Source organism: Crotalus tigris, unplaced genomic scaffold, assembly GCF_016545835.1.
Source record: "Crotalus tigris isolate CLP2741 ecotype Arizona unplaced genomic scaffold, ASM1654583v1 scf7180000018563.1161478300:1536566, whole genome shotgun sequence".
NCBI lineage: Eukaryota > Metazoa > Chordata > Lepidosauria > Squamata > Viperidae > Crotalus > Crotalus tigris.
In genome coordinates, this window is record NW_024097077.1 from 985,139 (window position 1) to 998,101 (window position 12,963).

Sequence of the window (12,963 nt, forward strand, 5' to 3'; positions counted from 1 at the left end):
TTGCAAAGCTAAAAGTCTCTCCCAAGGACGCTGCCGGAGGTGTCGGATAAACCTTGTGCTTTTCAGCACCACAGCCACGTTCCCATGGGGGGGGGGCCTCGCTTTAGCATTCGGTTAATTTTTACGACGATTCTGAAATGAGACGGCATGCTTATGTGGCTTTCTTTAAAATTACCCTTCATTGAAATCAGCATTGAGGATTTTCCTTTTCATCTGGCGACATAGCAGCATGTTTGTTGGTCTTGGCTGATCTTTTTAAAACTAAGCAGGAACGGACACTGTCCCAAGATAATCACAAAACTATTTCCATATTCAAGGCCAAGAACAGACCCGTCTTTTGCCTTTGTGAGTTTTGAGCGTGTGGTCACAGCTGCCACCTTGAGGACAACCAACCAGTGGAAGAGTTGGCCTTCAGAGGTGGTGGGTGCTTCACCACTGGAGGTTTTTAGGAAGAGAAATGGTCTAGGGCAGGGATAGGCCACCTTGGCTCTTTTAGGACTGGTGGACTTCAACTCCCAGAATTCCTGAGCCAGCCTGGCTCAGCATGGCAACCTCTCCCTTTCCCCTCAGCATGGCTGGCTCAGGAATTCTGGGAGCTGAAGTCCACGAGTCATAAAAAGAGCCAAGGTGGCCTATCCCTGGTCTGGGGCAGGGGTGTCAAACTGCCGGTCTGCAGGCTGGTTTCATCATACTGAAGCCTGGCCCGTCCCATTGCCGGCAATGCAAAGAGTTGCGATACGTCACGACACGTCACGTGATGAGTTTTACACCTGTGGTCTAGGATCTCCTGCTTGAGCAGGGGGTTGGACTACAAGACCTCCAAGGTCCCTTCCGGCTTTATTCTGATTGACACACCCCAGCCACAAACATCCTTGCTCCCACCTTCTTTTAGGAATTAATAAATCAATTCACACTGCCACACAGGTGAAAGTACAACTAGAATGCAGAGAAATGTTTGTTTTTTAACCATGACCACCTTGCTGTAAGTAATATTTTAGTGCCAGACTGTGGTCCATGGGCAGACAATGACATGTTTTACCAATTCTGTCTCCAGTTAAGGATTTCCTCTGGGTCATTAAAACTCAGGCCATTTTTTTTTAAAGAAATACTTTATTTGAGACCATTAAGGCAAGGGGGAAAAAAAAAATCACACAGTGAAATTGCTCTTTACATACATTCATCAGTCTTACAGAAAATTTTAAAGTACTGTACACACAGATGTTGACCAAGATTCCCAGCAGACTCATTAAATACCTATTTTATTAGACAAGCATCTATTCTTTGAATAGGGAAATTAGAAGGTTGAATTCAAGGTCTGAGAAACACTAAATGGTTTTATATTCTAAAATGCATGAGAAAGTCCAGTGTTGCTTTTCTATAAATCCCAGTTTTTGCTAGAATAATTCACCATTGCCTCCTGAACATGAGACATGGGTACCGTTAGTTGATCTGCGTTTCTGCCCGGTTAAGCAGATGACAAAGCCTGCCTCTTCTTTAAATAATCTCCTGCCAGCACCGCTTCTGACCCGCCTGTCTCCAAGGTGCAGGTCCCCCCAACATTAAGTGAGGATCCAGAGGTCTGGATCAGAATGACTTAAACTCTAAGCACTGTAAAATTTTGCAGTGACAGGCTTCTCATTATGGATAGAACACCTAATGCATTTTAAAATCAAATCTGACATCTAAAAAAAGCATGTGAAATATTTTTTATCCGTATCAAGTGTCTTCCTTATTAAGGACAATATTAATAAACATGTGCTATGCACAAATTTTGAACCTGCAAATCACCCTCACAGGAAAGCTAGGAAAAGTTTTTCAAAATCAAGCTTTTTTTTTTCTCTTGGCTTATTGTTCAGCTTTTACTGTGCACTGTTTACTGCAGCTGAAAATAATTCCTTACAGTTCTCCCAAGTCTCTTTCCCTAGAACAGGGGTGTCAAACTGTTGGCCCGCTGGCCGGATGCATCATAGCGAAACCACGGCCACCCCATTGCCGGCAATGGCACAAAAGTCACAATACGTCATGACACGTCACGTGACGTTGCGAGTTTGACACCCCTGGCCTAGAGCCTTAAAACACTTCTCTCTAGATTGGAGGGACTTCAACTCCCAGTAGGCACAGCCAAGAAGCCTTTGCACACAAGCTCCAGGCAAAAGCCGTCACAACACTGCATAATATATTATTTTGCAAATGTTGCATCACCGCAACTGATGTAAATGATGAAATTTGCAGCATTTGTGCAATGACATCCTGAACTCCGTGACCTCGTCTGACTGGCCCTGGAGTCCCGTGTGCCTGGGCAAGCTGAAGTCCAACCCAACGGGATAACCTCAATCCTCATTTTAAATTCCCACAAACTCCACGGAATAGAAAAAGGTTAACTGATGTTCTGTAGCTGCTTATAAGGTTGGTTAAAGCTGGTTCAATGATTGTTATTTAAGTGCTCTTGAGGCCAAACTTCCACATTCATAAAACCTCCTTTTCCTCCTCATAATTATTGAGGAAGATCTCCTTTCTACGTTTAGCCCCGTAATCTCTGTGTAGTTGGGAAGAGATGACAAATGACTATTCATTCTTTTCGATAAGCCATCTTTCCAAGTGTTCTTCAAACTTCTTGAAGCAAAGAAGGCACCTGGAAGCAGCACCTGACATGGCTTTTGGTACCGTACACAACTTTTTCTTTCTTGCCAACAAAATGGGAAGCAAAATCCGCTTCCACAAATGCTTCCGGTTCCTTCCTGGGATTTTGATTTGGCTCATCTGGACTGCAATCAGCTTAGAGGGAGCCACTATCTAAAGCAGTGGTTCTCAATCTTTCTAATGCCGTGACCCCATAATACAGTTCCCCATGTTGTGGTGACCCCCAACCACTTATAGATCACCAGGTGCCAAGGACATGGCCAAAGAAAAGGGGGAAAAATGGCAGACAGCCTTGTTTGGCGACCCCCATGAAATGGTCGTTCGACCCCAAGTGGGGTCCCGACCCACAGGTTGAGAACCACTGATCTAAAGGGAGCTGCCTCCCTAGGCCGTTCTCCATCATACCTGTGGAATTGAAGTCCACGGGTCTTAAAGTGGCCAGGTTTGGACCCCACCCCCCACCCCCACCCCTGCTTTATACAATCCAGGATTTGGCTGCTCCGATTCCCTTGAATATATCGCCAATAGCTGGGCCTATTCTACAAGCAATGTTGAGGGACACACAATGCTTTAGTGGAGTTTACAAGAACTTTAAGTGGACTTAGCAACTGTCCTCAACACGTTTTCCAGGATGATGGGCAAGAGGTGACTTTGTGCATATCAAGAGACCATGAACTTGCATTGTTTCTCTTTCCCCCTTACTGAACAATAACAATAGGGGAATTTACAAGAAAGTGCTCAAAAAGTGCCACGGCACAAAACTACTGAGGTGGGTACCAGCCCTTTATAAGGAGAGGGAGAAAAGAGACACGAAACGAAGTACCCACCAAAACCTCTTCCCCGTCTATCCCCTTAAATACACCACAGTGGAAGCTTCGCAATGTTTGTCAACGATGATCTTTGGGACAAGATTTCCTATCACATTTTCAGCTTCACTTTTTTCCCTCCAATCCCTCAAGAACTGACCTGGAAACTGAATTCAAAGGCCAATGTTTGTCAAATACAGTCAAAAAGCATTTTCATAACATTGTGGACAATCCAATTCACCATAAGAATACTTTACAATTTAATAACAGAAGCTGAAAATTAAAAATATATTGTTAAATCCTTGGGCTAAATTTACAATTCTTCCCTAAAAACTGAGTTATAATCTTACAAGTAGAGCTTTCATACAATTTAAATATGGAGAAGAAATCTAGTTTTTGATCTCCTTTCAGTGTTTTGCTCTACACCTCAGGAATAGCTTAAGATATGCGAAGTAACTCCAAACCATTCAGAAACAAGGCACTGGAAAGCAGATAATTACAGTACAATACAGCTGACTGAATTGCCCATCTGTTTTGTTTTATTGCTACCTCAAACCAGGAAAAAAGTGCAGAAAAATTAAGTTAAAGTGGTAGTCAGTATTAGAGTTCAAGTCTGCTTAAAATGGGCATGAAAAACATGCACGCTTGCGTTGCAAAATACCCATCTTTAAAGATGGAGGTGCTTAATTTATCACTTGTATTGTCAATGTATTTCACTAGAATGCTTCCAAATAAAACCCGAACTACAAATATTTAAACCTCCTTTGCTAACAGCTGCTTGCATGAGGAAGGGGCGTCTGCAGGCCTGGTCCAAAAAATCAGGATGTTGGCTGTGACCGTGCAATGAAAAACTGGATCTGGATCTGTTTCTTGTGTGTGTGTGGGGCACATCTGGTAAAAAACAGATGGAGCTTTGATTCCACCATCTTGGCCAGACTCTGCAGACGCTCCAGACACAAGGTCTGTCTTTGTAATTTGCAAATTAGTGGAACCCATCATAAACGTTACTGCTTTGCATCTTGCTATGGATATCAGAGGGAGCACAATGGGGAGGGGAGGCAGACAAGGCAAACTGCCCTTGTTAATTGGCGTAATTCATCAAGAAGGGTGCTATAAATCTCTCCCACTAATTTCAATATACTGAAAACTCATATATTCCCCCTGTCTCGTTGGATTTGAAGAGCAGTACAGAGAGTTTTGCATCGCTGCCTAGGGATTTCTAAAAGCTTTACTTACAAATACAGAGCAAATTCAGTGCATGTTGTCCCTACATTGAAATTGGTTGCTTGTGAAAGTCATCTGAAAGTCAACGGATTCCTATGAGGCCTCAAGATTAAATCCTCAACGTTAAGGAGGAGAGGGGGAATCAAATGCATAGTAACTGTAAACATTTACCTTAAACTATTCTTAGCAGACGGAGGACACTGAGTATTACGCTATTATGCTTTCCACCAGCTCACAAGGAGTTTCCCACTCATCCACTAACGCTCGACTCCTCAGAGTTTGCATTATTGATTAACCTCCTACTGTATTTAAAAATCTGTGACATTAACATTTGGTGTAAGGTTGTTCGTGGCACTTCTGTACAAGAGGGATGAAAGCCTCTAGTGTGTTTAATCAAGCAGTCAAACGACAGCCCAACCACCCCGCCAGAGGCAGAAAATTGGGAGGGTTGTGTGGTTCCAAATGTGTGTGAAATTTCTTCTCTAAGGTCCATAAAAACATTAAAGCCGTGAAAACAAGAGTCGGGTTATGCAGCTTGAAAATGCAAGCAAGGTCCATCTACTGGGGAACCCAGCTTTCCCAAACTGAGGTGGCCTTCTCCTGGGGCAGCCAAAAGTTCCTTTCTCCTATGAGGGAATTCAACCCGATGCAGAAAAAGGCTCCATTATCATTAAAAGGTAAACCATTTTGCCTGTGAGATTTCAGCTACAGCTCCCCTTCAGCAAAAGAAGTTCCTGAAGACATTTCAAGAAATGTTTTGGCCATGCATCAAATTGACCTGATTCCAATGGAATTTACTTAAAATACTGTGTGTGTGTGTGTGTGTGTGTGTGTGTGTGTGTGTGTGTGTGTGTGTGTGTGGTTAAGGGGCATAAAGAAATAAATTGGTACTGTGCTGTGTAAAAGCTTTGATGCAAAACATCTTGCTGTGGTGCCAGGCTGGTTAAACTTTATCTGCAAACACCTATAAATTATTTCAATTCCTCTCTCTCTCTTCCCCCCCCCCCACTGCCAATGTGGAGGGAGGGGGAGGAGGCCCCCAACCGAAAGGCCACCAACTCGGACGCCTTGTTGATGTGGCTGCCCTTTGCACAACTCTCGCTACAGGAAAGTAAGGGTGAGCAAATAAAGGTTATGCCATACAGAGAACACCAATACAGCAGCGGTCAAGCAAGCAGCAACTATATAATATCAATGCAAGTTTCCACTTTTCTGGAAAAAAAAAATTATACCATCTAGGTTTAAAAAGCGGAATAGCAAGACATTAACTTTTTCTCCAAACACTTCGCTTAATGAAAGTATGAAAATGGTTTCTGGTTGACAGGCGTGGGCCTTCCTGAGCCAGTCAGTATGATGCATTAGTATTTCTTGAACAATTTGATTTATAACTTTTTTTTTAATTTTATTAGTTGAGGTAGTTTGATTTTATTTTTGGGAAGCAAGCCTTCCCAGCGTTAATTTCTATTTTATTGCCCCAATCCTGAGTAATCTGAATAATAGTGCAAACAGTTTTTTATACCATATTTTTAGATCATATTTCTATTAAAATATATTGGCATAAGCTGCTGTTCCTCTGAATTCTTTCTCCCATTTTAATTCTTATGAGTCAGTTTCAGGTGGGGAAATTGGAATAGAATGGGCTCAGAATCAGCACTTTATGACACTTTAAAATATTATATATTATAAACAAAGCTGCTGCAGAGAAGCACCTGGTCAGTCGTAAGCCAGGGTCAGTAAATGCCACTTTTAAGTAAAGTGAGGGATAAACTGATTAAAATAAAATCACTTCCTGCAAGAAAACTGCCTTCTAAATAACCCAAATCAGCACTTTTTGCCTATCATTTCCACAGTTTGTCCAAGACATTTTGATTATAAAATAATTTCTAGTCTGTGAAATGTGTTTGGAGCTTTGCAAAAAGTAGGCCTATTTTCCATAGTATGGAATCCTCACCTACAAAACGATTAAGAATATACAGGTAATTATAATTCCAATTTGATATTAGAATACATCGAGTAGTTATCTTTTTTTCTTTTGAAATCAGGGTTTAAAAAAAGTACCGTGTAGAAAAACTGATGAAAACATTATTGGAAGACCTTACAAGATGGAGCTTCCAGGGACATAAATGAACTGAGGCAAATTTGGGATTTTTCAAAATCAAGGCCTTTTGGGGATAATCTGAACAAACAGAAGCTGTAGTTGTATATACACAGCACTGAAAGACTGTGAGCCCCTGTTCAGAATTTGTGTTCAGATGCCAAAGAAAGGTGGATGAAACAACCCTCAGAAATACAAAGAATGTCAAATATGATGATTTTAGAAGATACCTGGTTACTAAATGCAATGCACTAGATTATCTGAAGGATTTAAATGTCTAACGCGTTCTCCTCTCTTAGAAATACACAGACCTCATCGGTGGAAGATGGGGCTTAGACAAACCTGTAGACCAGGGGTGTCTAACCTTGGCGACTTTAAGACCTATGGACTTCAACTCCCAGAATTCCCCAACCAGCGTGGCCGGCTGAAGGATTCTGTGACTTGGAAGTCCACAAGTCTTAAAAGCTGCCAAGCTTGGACATTCCTGCTGTAGACTATTCAAGTTCCCACTTATGAGTTGAGCTAAGTTCCATCCCTTTTCAAAAATACTTCTAGCCTCTTAGAAGTATTTTGGCTGCCACCAAACTAGGAAATATCCGTAGTGTTAAGTAACTCCCAGTTTCCATTCCACATTTCAGTGCAAATTAGATGCCAATGTTATTCACCAGGGCTTCCATGAAATGTTGGGTGTTCTTCATCCTTCAATGCAGGATTACAATCCATTTCAATTCCAGGCTGACCCCCTTATTTCAGACATTCAAGACTGAAGCCAAGCTCTGAGCCCACCTTAGTTTACATAACTAAGGGAATGTTAGTCCAGATTATCAGTCATGCGGCGTGATTCGTATCATAGCAAAAGAAGCACAAGAAGCTCATATTCCACTGAGATTCCCAAAGTCCTTGAGATCTGGCATAACGGTGGAATCCAACTTCTCTTCAAATTTGGCTGCTCTCCTTAGTCTCTGCCCTCTCTCCAACCCTCAGAGGCACCCTTTGAGGGGCTGGCAGGCTGTGGGGGTGGGAGATCCTCACTCTCCTGTCCCGACATTCCTCCGATGTTTCACCTGGAGTCCTCGATACTATACAGCTAAACTTATAGAGGTTCCACATAATTCTAGGGAACTCAGATTGTAATCTTAGCCAGAAAAAGTAGTGTTGTTTTTTCTAAGAAAAACACTCTGCTATAACAATAGCACTTAAACTTATATACCGCTTCACAGTGCTTTACAGCCCTCTCTAAGCAGTTTACAGAGTCAGCCTCTTGCCCCCCCCCCAACAAAATGGGTCCTCATTTTGCCAGCCTCGGAAGGATGGAAGGCTGAGTCAACCTTGAGCCGGTCAGGATCGAACTGCTGACTGTGAGCAGCAGTTTGCCTGCAATGCTGCATTCTCATCACTGTGCCACCACGGCTTTTCTACGGTCACCGATCTGGGTACCAAACGCAACCCATCCCAGGAACAAAGTCAGACGCCTCTAAAAGATGCATATAACCCTTCCCCCCTTGAATGGCAAGCCCTCTCACCTTCTCTGTTTTCAAAACATCCCTGAGTTTCAAGTATAATTCCTCCTGCAAACTGTGAGAGAGGCGCAATCGTCCACTGCCTGCCCCAAAGCTCTTTGGATCCTGCCCCAAACAACTGACTTTCACATATTAAGGAAGTGGGAGGGGGGAACAAATGCTTAAAAGTGCACGAACATCAGAAGGCATTGTATTTGTGAATTAAGCTGTGGCACAACGCAATTCCCACCATGGCCCAAATTTCAAATCAATCAACACTTACTATCATCATCATCTCTCTCTCTGTTATGCAATCTCTTTCAATTACTGAACCCCTGCAAGAGAAATGGATATTCCAGTTACCCAAATTTTAGGACTGCAAATGTTCCAGCTGAGGCACAACAGAGACCCCGCGTCCGAAGTATCCGGTCGAGTTGCTACTGCTTTGCCTACGGTACAAAACCGAAACCACCTCAGTACATATCCTTGTATATTTCTTGTAGCAAAGGATGTAAGTGTGCATCGGATTCGGTCTTTTTGATTATTTGAACTAGCTGAGCGTGTTCCGTGACAAGCTGCCGGAGATCTGCCATTTTCTGGAGGAGTTTGGGGAAGAGGAAAATGTCATCCGGATGGTTGTTTTCTAAGTGAAGTTTCAGTACGTGCACGATGCTTTCCTGCATCTTCTCAATGTGTCCTATATTGACCAAGCCTGGCCGATCTGTTCTCAAAAAGAAGAAGGTTAATGTAACTGCGTTATCCTATCACAGCTAATGGGTTCAAAGCATTTATCTGCCCTTTTTTTCTAATAGAAAATGCTTTTTACTTAGGAGCTGTATCAACAATGCCCAGACATTATATAGGCAGCCCTTATTTAGCCACTGCCTCGTTTGGTAACCACTTTTGCGGCAGTGATGAAAAATAAGTGTACCCCCAGTCTTGCATTTACGACCGTCACAGGTCTGCAAAGCAAAGGAAAACTGAAAGGAGACGATAAAGCACAGTCATTCTGGTAAAGAGTATTTTTTTGCTCAGGGTTGAACTCTTACTAAGAGTTCTTGGTATTCTCTGAGCTTGGCTGTTTTCTTGCAGACATTTTCTTACCAAACTAGGCAACATCATGATGTCTGCAAGAAAACAATGAAGCTTAGAGAGCACCAAGGACCCCACAAAGCACAGCTGTGGTTCCACTTAGTGACTGCTTTCCTGGTCACAATACTAGTTGCTGAACAAGGACTACCTCTACCGGTGTGTCGCATACAGCATCATTTTGCATCCCTTTGAAAAGGGATGCAGAACTTTTTTGGCTGCGTTATCAAGAGTTCATGTTGATCCTTGACTGACTACAAGGATAAAGTTACTATATTATGAACACTTTCATACGGAAACATCTGTTTATAAACATGAAACGGTCCTGCTGCCACCAGAAAAATATTGGAATAATTCTGGCAAAGTATGGACAATAAATATTGAACTCGAAATACCTGTTGAGTCTGAAATGGGTTCCTTTTTCAGCAGAAAGCAGAAACCTTACGAGAAACACACTCTGTAAAATGTATCATGATTGTTACAGGAAGGACAACGGCGACTCAAGGCTTACCTCCACAACATATTATAGCAGCCACGAAAAGGGAGATGTCGCTGTCGTCTAATTCCAAGGCGTTGAATTTCATAGCAAAGTCAAACTTTGGCTCCATGATATCACAAAAAGGCTTCCTTAAACTTTTGAGGAATTCCCGCGTGATGAAGCCGTTCCCGTAAGCGACGAGCATCCCGTCTTTGTTCATCACGGAGGCCAACATGGCAAAGATGGCTTCGTACACCCCGTATTTTAAGAGGGTCACCTGGTCGTTCAAGTCGAGGCTGCAGAAGCCAGGAACTGATTTGGCAAATTCCGTGAGTTCCGTCACGGCCTCCACCGAGGTGCACTGGCAACAGTGGAAGATCCTCACCTCTGCCTCCTTGTTTTGGATCCCGTTTGCTACAAGTTTTGCCACCAGCGTCTTCTCGGCCATGCACAACGTGTCCATGTCGTGTATGACAAACGGCTGCGGCGAAAGGAAGAGAGCGGGCGCCTGGGTTAAGTAACTGCCAGGAACTATAAGGTGCAACCTTTTTCTCTTTGGGAAACCAGAATTAAATTAAATTAAATGATGAAATTCAATAATAACAGCAACGACCCAGAGGACTCCTCTTCTCTGTGACCGTCTGAGCTACTTCTGATAACGCAGCAGAAAAGCAGTCGTGGGAATCAACGGTCCTCTCTCTCTTTCCAGAGAACGGGACAGGGAACCATGGATTAAGTGACAGGAAGGCGGATTCTACGCAAATGGCAGGAAAAGCTGACTGACCCCAAGGGCAGGTGGACAATGGAGGTGCCGAAGTGGAGATGAGGGAGCTATTTATGAGGGGTTAATTGGGAACTTTACACTGACCAAGGCTTCGACAAAGGGCCCTTTCCAACTTAAGGATGCCCTGTCCCTAAGGTTTCATTTACGGGTGTCCTTGACTTACAAGAGTTTGTTTAGTGACTAGTCAGAGTTACAATGGCCTGAAAAAAAGTGACTTATGACCATTTTTCAACTTACGACCGTTGTAGCATCCCCACAGTCATGGGATCAAGAGTCAGATGCTTGGCAACTGGTTCACATTTATGACGGTTGCCGCGTCTCGGGGTCACGTGATCCCCTTTGCGACCTTCTGGCAAGCAAAGTCAATGGGGAAGCCGGGTTCACTTAACAACTGTGTTACTAATTTAACAACTGCAGTGATTCACTTAATCCTGTAAAATGGGGCAAAACTCACTTAACAAATGTCTCACTTAGCAACATAATTTTTTGGGCTCCATTGTGGACGTAAGACAAGGATTACCTGTATTCATAAAATGCTTAAAATGTGCAATAGGTGTTTCCTTTTAGGTGAAGTCAACTCACAGGAGCATTTTTACCAAACTTTGCAGCAGCACAGTTTTTAAATGCTTGTTACATGTTCCCTGTTCTTCCTTTCAGCACATTCAATTTAAACGATGTATTAGGTAAATTAGTTCTTCCATAGGAAATAATTGGAGAAACTGATGGTTTGGAACTTAAGATCCACAGCCATGTGGCTGTCCCTCGTTAAACATTTCCTAAATATGTGTCTTACGTATTGATGATTCAGCAAGAATACCCACAAGAGCCCAAATGTCACAATCTGCCACTTATTTTAAACACTTTTTGAATGTTATTCCCATATACTAGCTGCATTGCAAAAAGGGCTTTTGTGTGTGGGGGTGTGTTATGATGTTCATTTGCTCAGTAAGCTGTTATGATTGCTTACTGAAAATTGAGACATACATTATTAAAATATCTGGAAAATAAAGCTGTCACTCAGCTACAGAAACTTTGATCTTTGTAACAAACTAAGCGATTTAGTATATTTACATATGGGTAAGTTATTAAGGGCTAATCAAAACTTTTTTAACACAAGGACCCGTGTGCATCACAAAAGAAGCTACTGTCAGAGAAAATTTCTATCACTGTTTTATAAATCTATTCTCTTATATGTGCATTCAGTGTGCCATTCGTGTAGTTTGCTTTTATGGAATTCTGTGACGGTGCATACTTACAGGATTGTTATTGGCTTTCCCCACAAGGATGAGCCTGGCTTTCAGCTTGGTCATATTAAAGTTTTTCAAATAGGCGTCATAAATTCTCTTGGCCAGTGACTTAAGATCTGCGACTTCGGAATTTTCTATACAAAGTTCACCTGTTTGGATTTCAGCTTTCAGCTTTGCCTTTTCTGATCTGGGCATCCGTCCAAATCGAATGGCTGAGGGGAAAACGAGCATTGAAAAGGGAGCGTAAGAATACAACACACACCCTCTCGCCCACAGATATTCTCCCATTCTGGACTCTATCGTACGTTGGGTTGTGTAAGGACTGTGTAGACCAGTGTTTTATAAACTTGGCAACTTTAAAAGGGGTGGACTTCAATACCCCAAATTCCCCAGATAACAGCGCAAAGTTGCCAAGTTTGAAAAACACTGGCGTAGACACATTCAACTTCAATAGTACTAAGAGAGAACAGACCAGGTTATCTACAATTTACCAATGACCGAGAGATCCTTTTTAGCCACATGCAGCCAATCCCTTCTAAATACATCATGAACATAGCAAGACTGTACCCACCAGAAAGTCAGTAGGATTCAACCTGTGCTAGCCATCCTTCCTTTCATTTCAAAGGCACCTGCTGAAATGGAGCCCCATTCCTTAACCGCTGGCAATCGTGCTTCATGGTCTGCTCTACCTCACTGGGGTCAAACTCAAGGAAGGTTAAAAAACCAGAACAAAACTCAGAGGACAGAAAAAAGAGAGAGCATTAAGTATACAGAAAGGTCAAGGTGAGGAGGAGGAAAGAGGAACATATACATATGTCAAAGGTTCTGTGGAGACAGGGTGAGAAGTATGGCTGAAATCTATGACAATTATATTTATTTTAATATAAAATGTAGAAGGAAAAAAGGTAATCAAGAAAGAAGGCGTCATTTCTTTTTCTTTTCTTTATATTAATTTTTATGTGTTTTTATCTTTCTTTTTAAAAAAATCTTCAATAAAATTATATATAAAACACAGAAGGAAAATTTCAGAAAAGTCTAATGCGGTGTTTTCCAGCTTTAGCCATTTTAAGGTGCTTGGACTTCAACTCCCAGAATACCCCA

General features: G+C 42.3%; 1 protein-coding gene across 5 annotated transcripts in view; it reads right to left on the bottom strand.

The window, feature by feature from the left end:
* Positions 1 to 1,090: 1,090 nt before the first annotated feature.
* The window catches only part of PPARA (peroxisome proliferator activated receptor alpha), a 41,024-nt gene continuing 29,151 nt past the window's right edge, over positions 1,091 to 12,963 (bottom strand). For all 5 annotated transcript variants that reach the window (XM_039354589.1, XM_039354592.1, XM_039354590.1 and 2 more), the window contains 3 exons: positions 11,872 to 12,074; positions 9,865 to 10,312; positions 1,091 to 8,985 (listed from right to left, as the gene is read on the bottom strand). In XM_039354589.1, the coding sequence (XP_039210523.1) occupies positions 8,738 to 8,985; positions 9,865 to 10,312; positions 11,872 to 12,074 (899 nt within the window). In that variant the 3' untranslated portion in view covers positions 1,091 to 8,737. The remainder of the gene's footprint in view (positions 8,986 to 9,864; positions 10,313 to 11,871; positions 12,075 to 12,963) is intronic.